Below are 17599 nucleotides of genomic sequence, written 5' to 3' on the forward strand. Positions count from 1 at the left end.
AGGGAACATTGCCTCTCTACACGGTCATTGACAAAGTCTCTGCCACCACACGGTCGGATGGTAGAGAAATCCTGGAGTAGAGGCGCAGGTGAAGCTGTTGGAACGCATGGTCCGGTCAAGTTTCTCATCAAGGACTCAGGGCTGTAGAAGCATTGCGAGTGTTACCACAGTGGAGGGCTGGAGGTGTCAGGAAGTCTGAGGGAACTCTGCTTTTACACGGCCTTTAGCAGTCTTCATCATACACATGGTGGATGATGAGTCCTGGATCAGAAAAGAGACTGTGGGGATCTCTATCAAGTCGATGTGGCCTGAGGGCACATGATTTGCAAGTTGGACTGGCTGGGAACAGTAGTCTATTACCTAATGTTATGCTTTTAACCTACTAGTCTTCTGGGGAGAAGTTCTTTAGGCCTCAGGCCTAGAAGCAGCAAGGGGACTTATTCAGAGTGGGCATCTATTACCCAATAGAAGAAGATGTGACATACTTAATTTCTGTAACTACAAGTGTGTGTAGAAGGAACCAAGCTTTGTGCAGCAGGGAAGACGTTTCTAAGAACATCATTTCTACATGGTCAGAAGAGATGTCCTAATTCTTTACACGGTATTGAAAGAGGAATCCTTGGAAGCAAATAGTCGGAGGAGGAGAGCAGAGGAGGAGCAATAGTCTGCATGGAGATGCAGGAGGAGATTTACATTTAACCACTTCAATACAGGGCACTTAAACACCTTCCTGCCCAGACCAATTTTGAGCTTTCAGCGCTGTCGCACTTTGAATGACAATTGCGCGGTCATACAACACTGTACCCAAATGAAATTTTTATCATTTTTTTCCCACAAATAGAGCTTTCTTTTGGTGGTATTTGATCACCTCTACGGTTTTTATTTTTTGCGCTACAAATAAAAAAATACCGAAAATTTTGAAAAAAAAAATTTTTTTTTTTGTTTCAGTTTCAAAACTTTGTAAATAAGTACGTTTTCTCCTTCACTGATGGGCACTGATAAGGCGGCACTGATGGGCACCAATGAAGTGGCACTGATAGGCGGCACTGATGGGCGCCACGGATGGGCGACACGGACGGACACTGATAGGTGGCACAAATTGGCACTGATAGCTGGTACGGATGGGCGGCACAGATGGGCATGGATAGGCGGCACAGATGGGCATGGATAGGCGGCACAGGTGGGCACTGATAGGCGGCACAGGTGGGCACTGATCAGTGCCAAACAATGCATGCCAATCAGTGATGCCCATTGTGGGCACTGATTGGCATCCATTATGGGCACTGATTGGCACCCATTGTGCTGACTGGCATCCCTGGTGGTCTAGGGAGGATTACCTTTTCCCTGATGGTCTGGTGGCGTCCCTGGTGGTCCAGTGTGGGCATCCTCGGGGGGGCTGTGCTGATAATCGATCAGCACAGACCCCCCCTGTCAGAGGAGCAGCCGATCGGCTCTCCTCTACTCGCGTCTGACAGACGCGAGTGAGGGAAAGCCGATCACCGGCTCTTCCCATTTACACTGTGATCAGCCGTGATTGGACACGGCTGATCACGTGGTAAAGAGTCTCAATCGGAGACTCTTTACCGAGATCGTAGTTGCCGGGTGTCAGACTGACACCCCGCAACAACGATCGCCGCGATGTGCGCCCCCGGGGGCGCGCAGCGGCTCATAATCCTGATCACATCATATGACGTCCGGTCAGGATTATGCAACCACTTTGCCGCCGTCAATTGCCTATAGGGCGGGCGGCAAGTGGTTAATGTCCATGTGCATCTAATCTTTTGGCTCTTACTTTGTGCGTTTGTGCTTCAATTATAAATATGATGGCAATGATTAAGCATATGGGCATCCCATATTCCAATCCCTATCCAAGTTGTGCCTCAATAAAACAAAAACAAAACTCGCAAAAGACTGTTCATTGTCTCTGGAAGTGATGTATGAAGTTTGGCAGTGGGGTGATTTGGCGGATTGTTTGTTATTGGCTGCAATACCATGGCCACACACACAACAATCGCCATTTATTCCATATGGTATCTGCTAAAAATATATATATATATATATATATATATATATATATATATATATATATATATATATATATATATATATATATATATATATATATATATATATATATATATATTTTTAGCAGATACCATATGGAATAAATGGCGATTGTTGCAATTTTTTACATCACAAGGTATTTGTTTCGCAGATTTTCCAAGATAATTTTTTTGGATAAAATACAGTTTAACGAATGAAAAAAACAAGACCCCAATTTTTTGGGTAAAATACGAAAGGTGATGTTACGCCAAGTAAATAGCTACCCAAGATGTCACACTTTAAAAATGCTTGTGGAAAGGCAACAAACTATGCTACTTAAAAATCTCCATAGGCAACATTTTAATATTTTTTTTACAGGCTTCCAAAAACAATAAAAGTGAAATATTCCTTTATATTTCGTACCTGGGGGGTGTCTATAGTATGCCTGTAACATGGCGCATGTTTCCCATGTTTACAAAATGACATTTCTAAAGGAAAAAAAAAAGTCATTTAAAAGTACTCACGGCTATAATGAATTGTCGGTCCTGGCAATGGACGAGAGGTATGGACTCCAGAGAGAGAGATATAATTTTGCCCCTGTTCAAATCATTAGTAAGACCTCACCTGGAATATGCAGTTCAGTTTTGGGCACCAGTTCTCAAAAAGGATATCGGGGAACTGGAGAAAGTGCAGAGAAGGGCAACCAAACTGATAAGAGGCATGGAGGAGCTCAGCTATGAGGAGAGATTAGAGGAACTAAATTTATTCACTCTTGAGAAGAGGAGAATAAGGGGGGATATGATCAACATGTTCAAATATATTAGGGGTCCATATAGTGAACTTGGTGTTGAGTTGTTCTCTGTACGGTCAACCCAGAGGACACGGGGGCACTCTTTACATCTAGAGGAAAAGAGATTTCATCTTCAAGTACGGAAAGGTTTCTTCACAGTTAGAGCTGTGAAAATGTGGAATAGACTCCCGCCAGAGGTGGTTCTGGCCAGCTCAGTAGATTGCTTTAAGAAAGGCCTGGATACTTTCCTGATGGTACATAATATAACTAGGTACTAACATAGGTAAAGTTGATCCAGGGAAAATCTGATCGCCTATTGGGGGGATCAGGAAGGATTTTTTTTCCCCTGCTGTAGCAAATTGCAGCATGCTCTGCTGGGGTTTTTTTCGCCTTCCTCTGGATCAATTGTGGGCATAAAATTGGGTATTTGGATTGTACGATTATTTTTTTATTTTATTTATTTGTTTTTATGGTTGAACTGGATGGACTTGTGTCTTTTTTCAACCTGACTAACTATGTAACTATGTAATACAGATAAAAGTCATTGAAAAAAATGGCATGGGATTCCCCCACAGTCCATTACCAGGCCCTTTGGGTCTGGTATGAATATTAAAGGGAACCCCGACCCAAAATGAAAATAAATAAATAAAATTGAGTGGGGGTCCCCGCAAATTCCATACCAGGTCCTTCAGGTCTGGTAAGGATATTAAAGGTAACCCCGTGCCAAAAAAAAAAAAAATGGTGTGGGGGGTCACCCCAAAAATCCCTACCAGACCCTTTATCAAGAGCACGCAACCTGGCAGGCTGCAGGAAAAGAGGGGGGACGAGAGCGCCCCCCCGAACCGTACCAGGCCACATGCCCTCAACATGGGGAGGGTGCATTGGGGTAGCCCCCCAAAGCACCATGTCCCCATATTGATCAGGACAAGGGCCTCATCCCCACAACCCTTACCCTGTGGTTGTGGGGGGTCTACGGGCAGGGGGCTTTTCGGAATCTGGAAGCCCCCTTTAACAATAGGAACCCCAGATCCCAGCCTCCCCCCTGTGTGAAATGGTAACTGGGTACAAATGCACCCCTACCATTTCACAAAAAAAGTGTGAAAATTCAAAAAATCACATAACACGGCTTGGACAAGTCCTTTATTAAAAAATAAAAAATGTCCCACGAAGTCCATTCTCATCCCGACGGACCGAAAAAAAAAAAAAAAAGCTGCACGCAGCCACCAATTAGCCTCCATGGGAGGCACCCGCCATAATGACCATCTTCTCAGATGACTGTTCTTTTATAACTAAGGGCGGGGCCACACTGTGACATCCCCGGGTAACCCCGCCTCCTCTGACGCACAGGGACATCCCTATGACTTCCCCGTAGCATCAGAGGGGGCGGTGTCACCCACAGCATGATGCTGTCACTACCATGTTTTACTGTGGGGATGGTGTTCTTTGGGTGATGTGATGTGTTTGCACCAGACATAGCGTTTTCTTTGATGGCCAAAAAGTTAAATTTTAGTCTCGTCAGACCAGACCACCTTCCTCCATACATTTTGGGAGTCTCCCACATGCCTTTTCACAAACTTAAAATCTCGCCATTTTGTTTTTTTCTGAAAGTAATGTCTTTCTTCTGGCCACTCTGCCATAAAGCCCAACTCTATGGAGCGTACGACTTATCATCGTCCCATGTACAGATACTCCAGTCTCTGCTGTGGAACTCTGCAGCTCCTCCAGGGTTACCTTAGGTCTCTGTGCTGCCTCTCTGATTAATGCCCTCCTTGCCCGGTCTGTGAGTTTTGGTGTGCGCCCATCTCTTGGCAGGTTTGCTGTTGTGCCATGTTCTTTCCATTTGGTTATGATAGATTTGATGGCGCTCCTAGGGATCATCAAAGATTTGGATATTTTTTTTTTTTATAACCCAACCTTGATTTGTACTTCTCAACAACATTGTCCCTTACTTGAAAAGTTCCTTGGTCTTCGTGTTAGTGTTTGGTTAGTGGTCCCTTAGGTGTTGCAGCCTCTGGGGCCTTTCAAAAAGGTGTGTATATGTAATGACAGATCATGTGACACTTATATTGCAGACAGGTGGACATCATTTCACTAATTATGTGACTTCTGAAGGTAATTGGTTGCACCAGAGCTTGTTATGGGCTTCATAACAAAGGGGGTGAAAACATACGCACATGCCAATTATCAGTTTTTTATTTCTGAAAAATAGATTTATGTATACATTTTTCTAATTCTCCTTCACCAACTTAGACTATTGTGTTCTGATCCATCACATATAATTCAGATTAAAAAAACATAGAACTAAAGGCTGTAATGTAACAAAATAGATAAAAAGCCAAAGGGGGGGGGGGGGGTGAATACTTTTGCAAGGCACTGTATATTGGGTCCCCCTTACCTGTTTAGATGCCATCTGCCCTGTTTCCAGTCCCTTTAGCACATTCACATTTTTTACCTTTTATTGCAGAAGTGGAAAAAATGCAGAAAGGCGGGATGAGGGTGCAGTATACCCAAAAGCACACATAGGATCTGGGAAGGCGGCTTCCTGAAAAGTATTTGATCCAGCTCTATGGTAGCAGCCCCAAAAATAATGTGAAGTATAGAGGGGACAGCAGTCGCAGTCCTGAGCAGCAACCTCTGGCGTCTAACTCTCTGTAACACTTCAGTACCTGGAGCGAAGGGCAAAAGGTCCTACTCACAATATCCCCGCAACAGCTCCAGTCCAGCTCCCCTGCAACACTCTTCAGTGAAGGTCTCCTTCTCCAGCCCAGCTTCAATATGTAGCATTGTTCAGGCTCTCAGTACAGGGCACCTGCTGAGGCCTAGTAGCAGTGGTTCTGGAACACACAGGCTCCCTCCCAGGGGGAAGGCCCAGGGGGGAAGAGCCCTCATCATATCCTCCCAAACATGCATCTTCTCAGCCACACCTTCTGGGTTAGCCTCCCAAGGACTGGCTAGGTTGCAATAAATATTCGTAGCCTCCCAATCTCTTGAATCCCAATCTAGACGCCTTTTTCTGAAATTACCCAGAATCGTCAATTTGACTCCAAAATAATACGTTTTTAGGCAAAATTAGTCATCAACCTATCACTCTCTGACTGTCAGTCAATGAAAGACACACTTGGTTATGAAAACACCTGAGTAACAGCAATTAAGCATCATTACAAAACTAGAAATCATCATCAGATAAAAGCTAAAAACTGGTTTCAGTGGAGGCATGTTGTAATCTGTGCTAATTATTTGTGGTAATTCGCAAATATGCGAACCAGTTTGTGCAAACTGACTTGTACTCAGAGTCTGTCAATTACCAAGATGCACTGAAGGCTGGGTTCACACCTCCAACGGATGCAACTCTCAGCAGGGGTCCTATGCGTCCCTGTTCTCCCTTTCAGGGATAAATCGCGGTCAAATTTGTGCCTGAATTCGGCCCGGAAACGGAGCTAAAGACGCACAGCACTCCTGTGCAAACCACTCCACAGCTGCAAAGAAAATATGTGAACCAGCTCCATAGAGAGCCGGTCACAGTTCTCCTGCCATGCAAATTGGATGCGGGGGGGAGGGACCCATCACTGGAAATACCCAAACTCCCTCATTTTAAGGGTTGTCCACAAACTATTGGCCATATAGTGTAAGTAAAAATCATGATTCACTGATTGATATTATTCCTTAAATATTTGAAGCAACTCCTTTATTTTAATATCCTGATCCACTGCAAAACAAATAAGTACATGGCAAAATCATATGTGTACCCAGTCGCCCAAAATGATCAAACAAGTCATTTTGTCATATTCATTTATTGAACACGTAAAAAAAGTACAAAATTCACATGTACAATAAGCATAAAATAATGTAGAAGGCTAAACATCTGAATTTTGTAAAGCATTTTCAGTTGTTCCCTCATTGGCTGGCCCATGGATAGCCATTTTGTGAGCAGAGAGGTCATTCCCATGAACACAGACAATAGATTCATTACATTCATCTGAGAGTGCACAAAATAGTTGTGGTTTCTCTAAAGCTGGCCATACACTGTAGAAATGCGTCCGGTTCATCAAGGCCTGGTAGAATTTTGATCAGTGTGCAGACTTAACGACTCACCAGTAGTCATGTCGAAAATATTCCATCGATCAGTGGCTACAACCAATCACCAGGTGCCGCTATCAGAATATAATGAATATAATGTCCCAGCATGGTGAGGGATTCCTTCATCCGACCAGTTTGTGTGGTTGGAGGAATCTGTTGGTTTTTGGCTGCTTGAATGGGGAAAAAAAAAACAAAAACCTAACCATGCATGGTCAGCTTGAGGAGGTGACAGATCCCAATGGGAATAACCAAAAAAAGTACGGTTTTAAAACTTTCCCTGAGAATTGTGGCTGGAAGTAGTGCTTGACCACAACGTCATTCACAGTGCTTGTGAATTTGCAGCTTTGGACGGAAATTAAAAAAGTGGGAAGAATACAATGAAATAGGGAACCATTTCAAAGAATTAGGATTTTGGTCAGAACTAAACCCGTTTCCATACAATGGTGATAACCCATCACCAGAATGTTCATTAACCAAGAAAAAAAATTAACTAAAAAGGAGTACGTACTAATAATATCTTTGGGGTTTTATCAGAAGAAAGGGCTCACATCATAACTGTAGGGCTAGGACACCACATGGCTTGTTACACCAGGACCAGTCAGCCAAAAAACAGGCGTTTTGGATTTTGGTAGATTCTGTACAGATGAACCATTTTATAGTGTTCTTCTCTCCCTTGGGAGCTGTAGAGGTGAGATCTCAATAGCAAGTGTCAGGGTTTGCCTCCCTGCTATGTCCATTATGAAGGGTTTTCACCATCACTGCTGTAATTTTATATTTATTTTGTATTATGAAGAATCAAAAAAGGGTAGATCATAGAGAGGTAGTGAATAATGGCACCATACCCAAAGAGGATACGTCCCAGGGATTCCATATTTTATTAAACAAATCTATAGTACCTCTAGCTGTTGGTGTTCCATTTTTCTAATCTCAACAATGGTGTTGAGGAGTTGGGACTGGGAAGCGATCTCGGTCACCCTTTGATAATGAGGAATAAGGCTACTGACCTGTTAGGATATGCAGAGTCAGTTTTTTTTTTTGATGACTTAGAGAGACCGGGAAATGGTCATCCCAGGATGTAGTGAACAGGATCTAAAAGGTAGATTATGAAGAATGTAAAAAGGAGGAGTTGTAACACACAAAGAACAGCGGGGCACCCAAAACTTTCAAGTGAACAGGAACCAAGCTGGGTATTATGGCAGTGAGATCTCACTGTTGGAGCATCCAATAAGTTGGGGGCTGACGCTGACTCAGACCACTCCCTGTATTAAAACACTAATTTTGGATGGACTAAAAAGCCTTAGAAAATTTGTTGACGAAAAAAGCGGGACACCGATAGGATGAAAAAAATGCTATTCAAGGATGAAACTGGTCCTTTGAGTTTATTGCAAAGCTTTTGTGGAAGAAATCCTTGGACTATAGATTTATTATTTTCTTGGAGAACTGAAGAATTAGCTAGACATTTGGGATCAGCCTGCTATCCCAAACTCCATCAGGACCAACTTGGGTAAAATAAAATGAATCATTCATGGGCTTAAAAATGAACCCATACTAGAAATAATCCAGATACAAAGGGTTCATTCTATCCGATTATGTACACAGTGAGGAATAATAAAAAGATAAAGAAAGGTTTTGATCATTCCACCAATAAAAGTCCTCCTAAAGGGGATGTTCAGGCACAACCCAAATTTAAACCCAAACCTCAACTGCACCATCTTCTAGATCATGTCCCAGCATTAGTTTCTTCTTTTACCTTGTTCCGTTAATTAGAAAAAGCTTTTTTTATTTCCCTGAGACATCACGAGGCCGATAAAACTCTTGAAGGGGCAAGTTACTGGGAGCTCAGTTCCTACTGATGTAGGCATAATCCCAGAAGTACATCTCCCAAGAGCCCCTTTTCTACACAGGGTGTATGGGCAGGATCTTGGGGGTGAAGCCAGTAGTCTTATTTTTACGCAGATATGAACATTACGTATTCCTCTGTGCTACTAAGATTTTAATTCTATTTTCTTCCTTTATTTTCCTGAAAGCAAGACGCGGATTTTAAAAGCATAGCATCATCTTACTTAAAGTGGTTGTAAACCCTCACATATACCCACAGTGAAGCGACTGGCCTAGGTGATACACAGCGATGAAACAAATCCTCCTACATAAGTTGTACCCGTTTATCTGCAGCCGTCTTTCCCCTAAAAACAAAGTGCAGAATGTACACAGGAGCTCTCAGCTCTAAAAAAAAAAAAAAAAAAAAAAAAAAAAAAAGAAGAAGAGGTGCTGAAGTTTTGGAACTATATTTCCCATGACGCTACATGTTTTGGAACACTGCAGTGAAGTTGAGCATCATGGGAAATGTAGTTCCAAAACATCTGGGGTGCCAAGGTTCGCCGTTACTGCTATAGAGTGATATGCTTTGTTCATATTTCATGTCAGAGGTTTACAACCACTTTAAGGAAAACCTAAAAATTAAACTTGAAAAAAGCAAACATTTTCAATCACGTTTACTTTGACAGCATCACTCTTTATCACGATATGCAGCATTTTTCCATGCACCTAAATGTAATGTGCTTTAGGAAATCTGATCATTTCTTTTTTGCAGCGGCTGTGTTTTTTGTGCTGTAGAATGCAGAAAAATTACAAGCATCTGGAGTAAACATGTTCCCACCATAAAAAAATAAAATAAAAAAGGAAATGTAACGTTTGTGGTATAAAATGTTCTCACGGTTCACCCGGCAGAGGCAGTTATTAGATTGCAGCTATAATTCACCCACCAGGAAAACATAAAAGACTTCAGCTAAGTATTATCTGACCATCATGTCAAAAGTTACTTGCAGATAAAAATCTCATTAGCTTAAAATAAATATTCACCAAAGTTTCCCATTTGAAAATATCATAGAGAAAAACAGTAACTTGAATACTTCATAAAACACTGCAACTCTCCAATTCAATAGGCTGCTGCACGGAACATGTTCCTATATAAGCTTCTTCATTATTGCGAACTAAAATCTGATTGGCTGGCATGGCTTACTTTACATTGCGCACCATAACTGCCCTTTGTACTGGTTTACACCAAAAGCATGTGTGACATACGCAGACCAATCCTCATTCAAAAATAGTTAGAACAGGACCGATGCATCATCAGCGCCATGTACAGTTTGATATCTAAAGACAATGGGGGTCACTTACAAAAGGAAAATCCACTTTGCACTACAAGTGCAAACTACAAGTGCACTTGGAAGTATAGTCGCTGTACATCTGAGGGTAGATCTGAAATGAGGGGAAGCTCTGCTGATTTTATCATCCAATCATGTGTAAGCTAAAATGCTGTTTTTTATTTTCCTTTCATGTCCCCCTCAGAACTACAGCGACTGCACTTCCAAGTACAAGTGCAAAGTGCCTTTGCCTTTCATAAGGCACAAGACCACTTGGATAAAGACCGTATAACCCAAAATTTGTGGAGTCCTCTAACCTGTTTATGCTTCACTAATGGTTGCATAAATACCCATTCACATGGATAGTCCCTACAAAATAATTTTGTCCAGCAATGACCAATTGTAGCCACAACACAATGCAGTGTAACAAGCATTACTGACCTCTAAACAAAAAGAGCACATTTTAAAAAAAACGACAAAAATATATCTTCATTCAACTTTGCTTGTTGATCTAATTATCAATAACACTCACCAGAAATGTTTTTTTGGAACATCTGCTTATTAACAGAAATGGCCTACTATAAATATGGTGGCTGCAACTCAACAAAAAAAATAATACGGAGAGGGTCAAAGAGGTTCCGATATTTCTAACCCAAACATTAGAATGGTGGAGCCAAGTGGCTTTGACCAGGAAATGATTGTTGGTAGTTACAGCATCTTGGAAACCAAAGACCTACTGGGACCTTCATATCACTAGTCTCAAGAGTTTAGAAAGAACTGTGCCAAAAACATAAAAAAGTTCTGAGGGTAAAAATACCTCGTTAACAAGAGAAGTCAAAAGACTGCAGCAGGAGGGCAGTTCTGAACATACAATATTGTGGAACCTTGAAGAGCAGCAGAAGACCACAATCGGTAGCACTCCCATCAACCAAGAGGTCAAGAAGGCTAGCATTAGAATGGGATCTCCAAAACATCAACACTGAAGATTGTGGTGACAAATCGCATATGGAGATGGGAAGGACAGCATTTAACATGGTCCACATGAATCCTTTGGGATGAGGTTTACAGCATAGATGTGTGGCCAGCCAATGTTAAGGAAGGATATGATGCTATGAAGTCAATATGAACTGAACACCCTGCCTTCAAAGAAAAAGTTCTCCAGCACCTTATTATGCCGCGTACACACGACAGGACTTAAGTCCGGCAGACTTTCGACGGAGTTCTGACAGAGTTCTGACAGACTTTCCGAATGAACGGACTTGGCCACACACAATCACACCAAAGTCCGACGGATTCGAACGTGATGACGTACGACTGGACTAGAATAAGGAAGTTCATAGCCAGTAGCCAATAGCTGCCCTAGCGTCGGTTTTAGTCCGTCAGACTAGCACATACACGAGCGGATTTCTGGGTCCGGCAGAGTTCTGTCGGAAAAATTTGAAGCATGTTCCATTTCTAAAGTCTGTCAGACTTTTGCGAATCAAAAGTCCGTTGCAGCCCACACACGATCGAATAGTCTGCCGGAATCATTCCATCAGACTTTGGATGTTGAAAAGTCCGCTCGTGTGTACGGGGCTTTAGGCCTATTATACAAAGAACTCTGAAGGAAAAAGGGGGTTATAGGTTTACCTAATAAAATATCCATTGAAGGTATAGGTATATAAAACACTTCCACATGTCCTGCCCACTTCTTGCAGATGACTGGTGGACCCAACCAACAAGCAACACCTAATAAAATAACAAATTTGAACGTTTCAGAAACTTGGGGGGGGGGGGGGGATGTAAGACCCTGAGTAAAGGGGTTTTCATACCATGGAGTGATTGTTGGTAGTTGCAGCATCTCAGCAACCAGAGACCTCCTGGGACCTTCATACCACTAGTCTCAAGAGTTTACAAATAATTGTGCCAAAAACATAAAATAGTTCTGAGGGTAAAAAGACCTTGTTAACAAAAGAAGTCAAAAGACAATATTGTGGAACCTTGAAGTGCAGCAGAAGACCACAATGGGTTGCACTTCCATCAGCTAAGAGGTCAAGAAGGCTCGTGTGGGAATGGACCACCAAAACGCCAACACCAAGGCTGGAGATTGTGGTGACAAATCCCATATGGAGATGGGAAGGACTGCATTGAACATGGTCCATGAATCCTTTGGGATGAGGTTCACAGCATGGATGTGTGGCCAATCAACGTGAAGGAAGCATATGATGCTATGAAGTCAGTATGGACTGAAACCCCCCCAAAAAAGGTTTCCAGCACCTTATTAGGCCTATTGTACAAAGAACTCGCTGAAGGAAAAAGGGGGTTATAGTTGTACCTAATGAAAGGTCCATTGAAGGTATAGGTATACAAAACACTTCCACATGCCCTGTCCAATGCCAGCAGATAACTGGTAAAACCCAACCACACAACAACTAATAAAAAAAATGTGAACATTTCAGAAACTTGGGGGAAATGTGAGATCAGTTCCGGACCCCGAGTGAAGCGGTTTTCATACAAACTGCTGACTTTTTGTTAGTAATCTCAAAAAACACAGTCAGCCTTAAATGGCTGACTACACATTACCAACAGGTTGCACTGCACAGCAAATATTAACACAATATTAGATCACATAAAAATTCACACATATATTTGGGAATGTTCTAAGAACAATTCTCTTGCTGCCAAAATTTCACAGTTTGGATTTTTTTTTTCAACAGATAAAAAATGTTTGGATTTTTAATAGATATTACAAATGGACGGTCGGTGTCAAAAGGTTTAAACCACTGCAAATAAAGTTTTAAAAAAAATAATGCCATTAAATGACATTTTACAGAATGCAGTATACTATACTGCACTACGGTTCTCTAACTGATAAAGCCCAACAATGCATGCTGGGAGATATTGCCCATTAGATTGTACAGAAGTCATGCCTGCACTATAGTATACTGAGAGGCAGGATTGGATACATAAACAATATATTTAACATTTCATAAATATATATATATCACTGTAAAACCCTTTATGCTGTTATAACATATAGGCATACCATGCCATATAAAATGCGTAATATTCTTTATAGATTAAATTAATCTGTGCACATTTTCTTTGGAGTTGTGCAAAACAAGGAGAATATTGCAAGATTGTCACCCAAAAAAAAAAAAAAAGTGTAATATCTTTTAGCAACAATCACATTGCACTTCATTTGAAGCCTAACTGCAGGTTTCTTGTGACTCTAACCCTTGGTTCACATCTGAGCATGTGGCTGCGGGTATTGCAGTGATTCCCACAGCTGCAGTAAAAACGCACTGCTCTGTGGAGTCACATGGGGCCGCCATTCATTCTGAATGCCCCCCACACATGTAGAATCGCAGTGTGTGCGCGCGAGAACCACAGGGAAATCACATGGTCAAAAAGACCATGCGATTTCCCTGTGGGCCGTGTCTTTTTTAAAAAAGGTGCAAGATTTTTTTTTTTTTTGCGGAAACGCAGGTGCGGCAGCACATTCACTTGCAAATGCGGCACGCAAAAACGCTAAGCCTCAATAGTTTGTTTGGATCAAGCTGCTCTAAACAAGTTATTTGCGTCATTGATACATGTGCCAGCTGGGAGTGTTGTATAAATTGTATGTGGCACCAGCTACATATAGCAATCAGCACTGTGTTTCGGTAGCAAGATGGGGCTTCCCGTCCCCGCTCCTGGAAAAAAAATCGAGTCGGGCTGAACAACACTGCTCATCCATTCACAGGAAACAATGTATTCAATCAATGAACACAAAGCTTCTTCTAATTGGCTGAGGTGGAGATTATGTCATCAGCCACCCACTTCTTTATCTCAGCTTTGTATTCATTGAAGAAATACAAAGCTACCTGTGAATAGCTGAGCAGTGCTCAGCCCAACTCAATTTTGTTCCAGTTCAGTTTTGTGCATCCAAAACGCATTGGAATTGCACGTGAACTCGCTCGCATAAAAAAAATAATAAATATTGCACCGATTGTGTTCCTTAAAACTGCACCAGAAAACCAGAGCTTGTTAGAACATCATATTCTGCAGTAAAAGAATCCATTTTGGTGGGACTTGACATTCAGGTAATGGGACAGATTTTTTTTTTCTCTGTCAAGGGCAGCGAATTGAAATATGGAAGCTGTAAAAGGCACAAGAAAGTTGAAGGTCGGAACCCAATTTTCATGCATGGTCACGTATAAAGTGATCTCTCAGGAAGGGAGGGTCAGCAGCCGGGTCAGAACATTTTGTGAGGCTTGGATGCGTACTCTGGCCAGTCGTAGACGTCCGGTAAGAAGGAGTCGTACTCCGTGGTCCACACTTTGGAACGCACGTAGGCGTTCTTATCTAGCGGCTCTGGGTACTGGAAAGCCATGCCATTTCTGTACACAAACTCCATCACCTGAAGAAAAAAAAAAAAAAAGCGGACAAGGGGTATGAGCTTTAATCTATACACATTACATTGCATCGCATCACATTACATCATACATTGAAATGGCATGACTGCTTATAAGTTACACCCCCTAAAAACTTAGCATTAATAATAATAATAAAAATAATAAAGGTTTGGCTTTTAAAAATAAAAAAGCAAAAACAAACATGTCATACTTATCTGCTCTGTGCACAGAGCAGCTCCAATCCCCCTCTTCTCAGGTCCCCCGCCGGTGCTCCTGGCTACTCCCCCTTGACCAGTGCCCAATGGCAAGCCGCTTGCCATGGGGGCATGTTCGCTCCCAAGCGCTGCTCTATGCCTGTTCCCAGGTTCAGAGCATCGCCCTCTGCAGCTCTCACATCACACAATCATGCGATAACACTCACTGATATGACTTGCAGCCTTATTTTTTTTTATCTATCTGTGAATGACATTTTTAAAAGATTAACTCCACTTTTGTTCCCCTCTGGGTGATCTATGTACATTGCAGGGATTTTAACACATTTTGTTGCAGATTACTACCTTTTGTTATTTTAACCACCTCAATACTGGGCACTTTCACCCCCTTCCTGCCCAGGCCATTTTTCAGCTTTCAGCACTGTCACACTTTGAATGACAATTGTGCGGGCATACAACACTGTATAACTACATTTTGGGGTTGTCAGGAAAGCAAAAAGTCGAGTGGATGCTGCTCGATTCTGGCCAAAACAGAGAATCACAATTTTTTTTTTCTTTGAATACAAAACACGATTCTCACGGCGTAACATCATCTTTCAAATTATACAAAAATCGGGCCAACTTTACGGTTTAGTTCTTTTTTTTAATCCAAAAAGTGTATTTTTTCCCCAAAAAATTGTGTTTGAAAGACAGCTGTGCAAATACAGATGACATAAAATATTGCAACGACCGCCATTTTATTCTCTTGGGTCTCTGCTTAAAAATATATACTGATATGTAATGTTTGGGGGATCCAAGTAATTTTCTAGCAAAAAATACTGATTTTAATTTGTAAGCAACAAGTGTCAGAAAAAGGTTTAGTCTTTAAGTGGTTAAACTGACTTCATTAAAGAGGAAGTAAACCCTGATGAGTTTACTTCCTCTTTCATTCCCTGCAAAGGAAAAGCATAATGGACTACTATGCATCGCATAGTAGCCCATTATGTGTCACTTACCTGACACAGGAGCCAGTGAAGTCACCGCTGTCCCCTGTAGTCCGGAGCATCCATCTTCTCGGTGGGTCTCGCAGCTCCGCCGCTGTCATTCGGCGAAGCCGCGATGACGTCACTCCCGCGCATGCGCACGAGAGCAGACACTCGTGGCAGCTCCGTCGCTGAGAATGCCGTGCTCAGTGCGCCACTGTCTACGGCGCATGCGCCGTAGACAGCGGTGCCCGTTTTCGGGCAAATATCTCCTAAACCATATAGGTTTAGGAGACATTGCTTGGACCTACAGGTAAGCCTTAATCTAGGCTTACCTGTAGGTCAAAGTGGTTTGTAAGGGTTTACAACCACTTTAAAGCGGAAGTAAAGCCTCTGAACAAAAAAATAAAATAAAAAAAATACACCCTGCAAGGCAAAGACATAACGAGCTAGTATGCATAGCATACTAGCTCATTATGAATTACTTACCTGAGATCGAAGCCCCGGCATCGGCCCTCGTTCACCTCCTCTGACGCTGCCATCTATCCCAGAGTGACTTCCAGGTATCGCAGCTCCGGCGCTGTGACTGGTCGGAGCCGCGATGACGTCACTCTCGCGCATGTGTGCAGGTGCCACCACCAATGGCATGATCGTAGTTAGAAACTGCATGCGCCGTAGACATTGGTGCCACTATTTCTGCAAATATCCCCTAAACCTTTTAAGTTTGGGAGATAATTCTTGCACCTACAGGTAAGCCTTAATCTAGGCTTTCCTGTAGGTTAAAGTGATTGTAATGGGTTTACAACCACTTTAAGACCCCTTTCACACTGCGAGCGCCGGCCGTTAGCACTAAAGAGCAGCTAGTTTTAGCTCTGCTTTGGCCCTGTTTAAGTGGAGCTTTTTGGCCGATATCTGGGCGCTTTTAAAGGGGTTAAAAACTCCGTGTTGCAGCATGCTTCTGAATCGCTTTTCAGGCGCTTTGGAAGTGCTGCCCATTGATTTCAATGGGCAGGGCGTTTTGGGAGTGCTGTATACAGCGCTCTCAAACCGCCCCAAAGGTGCTAACGTCCCGCAAGCGCACCGCCCCAGTGTCAAAAGCTACACTGAAATGAATAGGAGGCACTTATTTCTAGAACGAATATGCCTGAAAACCACCTTAGTGTGAAGGGGGGGTGGGGTCTCACTGACCAAAGTTCATCCCTTTGATCTAAATAACTAAATTGTTACATTGTTTCTCTTTTTTGCCACCTAAGCTAAACTTGGCAGGCTGCCGGCCCTTTTTTTTTTGTCAGCTGTGAGCGGAGAACTCTCTGTACTGAATGGGAAAATGCTGTGTTAAGATCAGGAGGGGGGTAGAATTGTGATCTCGATTCTTTCACGATTAATCGTGCAGCTCTAATATGTTCCAATGGGAACAAATGCTCTGGTGATGACTCACTAAGATGGAAATACCATGAAGTAATACATATACAAAATAATTCTGAAACAAAATATGCCAACGCTTGGAAGAGTTGGCTAGGATTTAAGCAAACTCTGGTTTATGTGAACTATATGGGGGGTAATTAGGAATGTTAATGTTCCTCGTCTCTCCCTCCCCTTATACATTTTTTTTTTATTTACAAAATAGTTTTTGGGAAGATGTAGCACATATACACATATAGTTGGGATATAACATGGGATTCATGATAATTAAGACTGGTAAGAGGGTCACAAAAATGAATGGAAAGGATATATGGTATATTACACTAAAAAAGCCCGGATGGTTGTCACTTTTTTTTTCTGACTAAGGAATTAAATAATGTTGGTAGAGAGTTGTGACTCTCTCCTCTTCAAAATAATATAGGTGTGGGACTGAATAATAGGATTATAGTAAGGGAGGAAAATGTTTGGGAATAAATAATAAGTGGGGGGTCACTAAAGTAAAGGATTATATTTAGTGGGAATGCAGTCGTTTTTTTTTATTTATTAATAATCATCATCATCATCTTTTTAATTT

The 17599-nt window shown here is 42.1% G+C and overlaps 1 protein-coding gene across 1 annotated transcript in view; it reads right to left on the minus strand.

Annotated features, from left to right (window-relative positions):
• The window catches only part of ME2 (malic enzyme 2), a gene marked incomplete in the record, with an annotated part of 93461 nt that overhangs the window by 2051 nt on the left and 73811 nt on the right, over positions 1–17599 (minus strand). The window contains 1 exon segment of the mRNA XM_077463004.1: positions 14301–14434. Coding sequence (XP_077319130.1) covers positions 14301–14434 — 134 coding nt within the window.

This window comes from Lithobates pipiens, unplaced genomic scaffold (genome assembly GCF_037356315.1).
Source record: "Lithobates pipiens isolate NorthernLeopardFrog02 unplaced genomic scaffold, aLitPip1_a1.2 Scaffold_3, whole genome shotgun sequence".
NCBI lineage: Eukaryota > Metazoa > Chordata > Amphibia > Anura > Ranidae > Lithobates > Lithobates pipiens.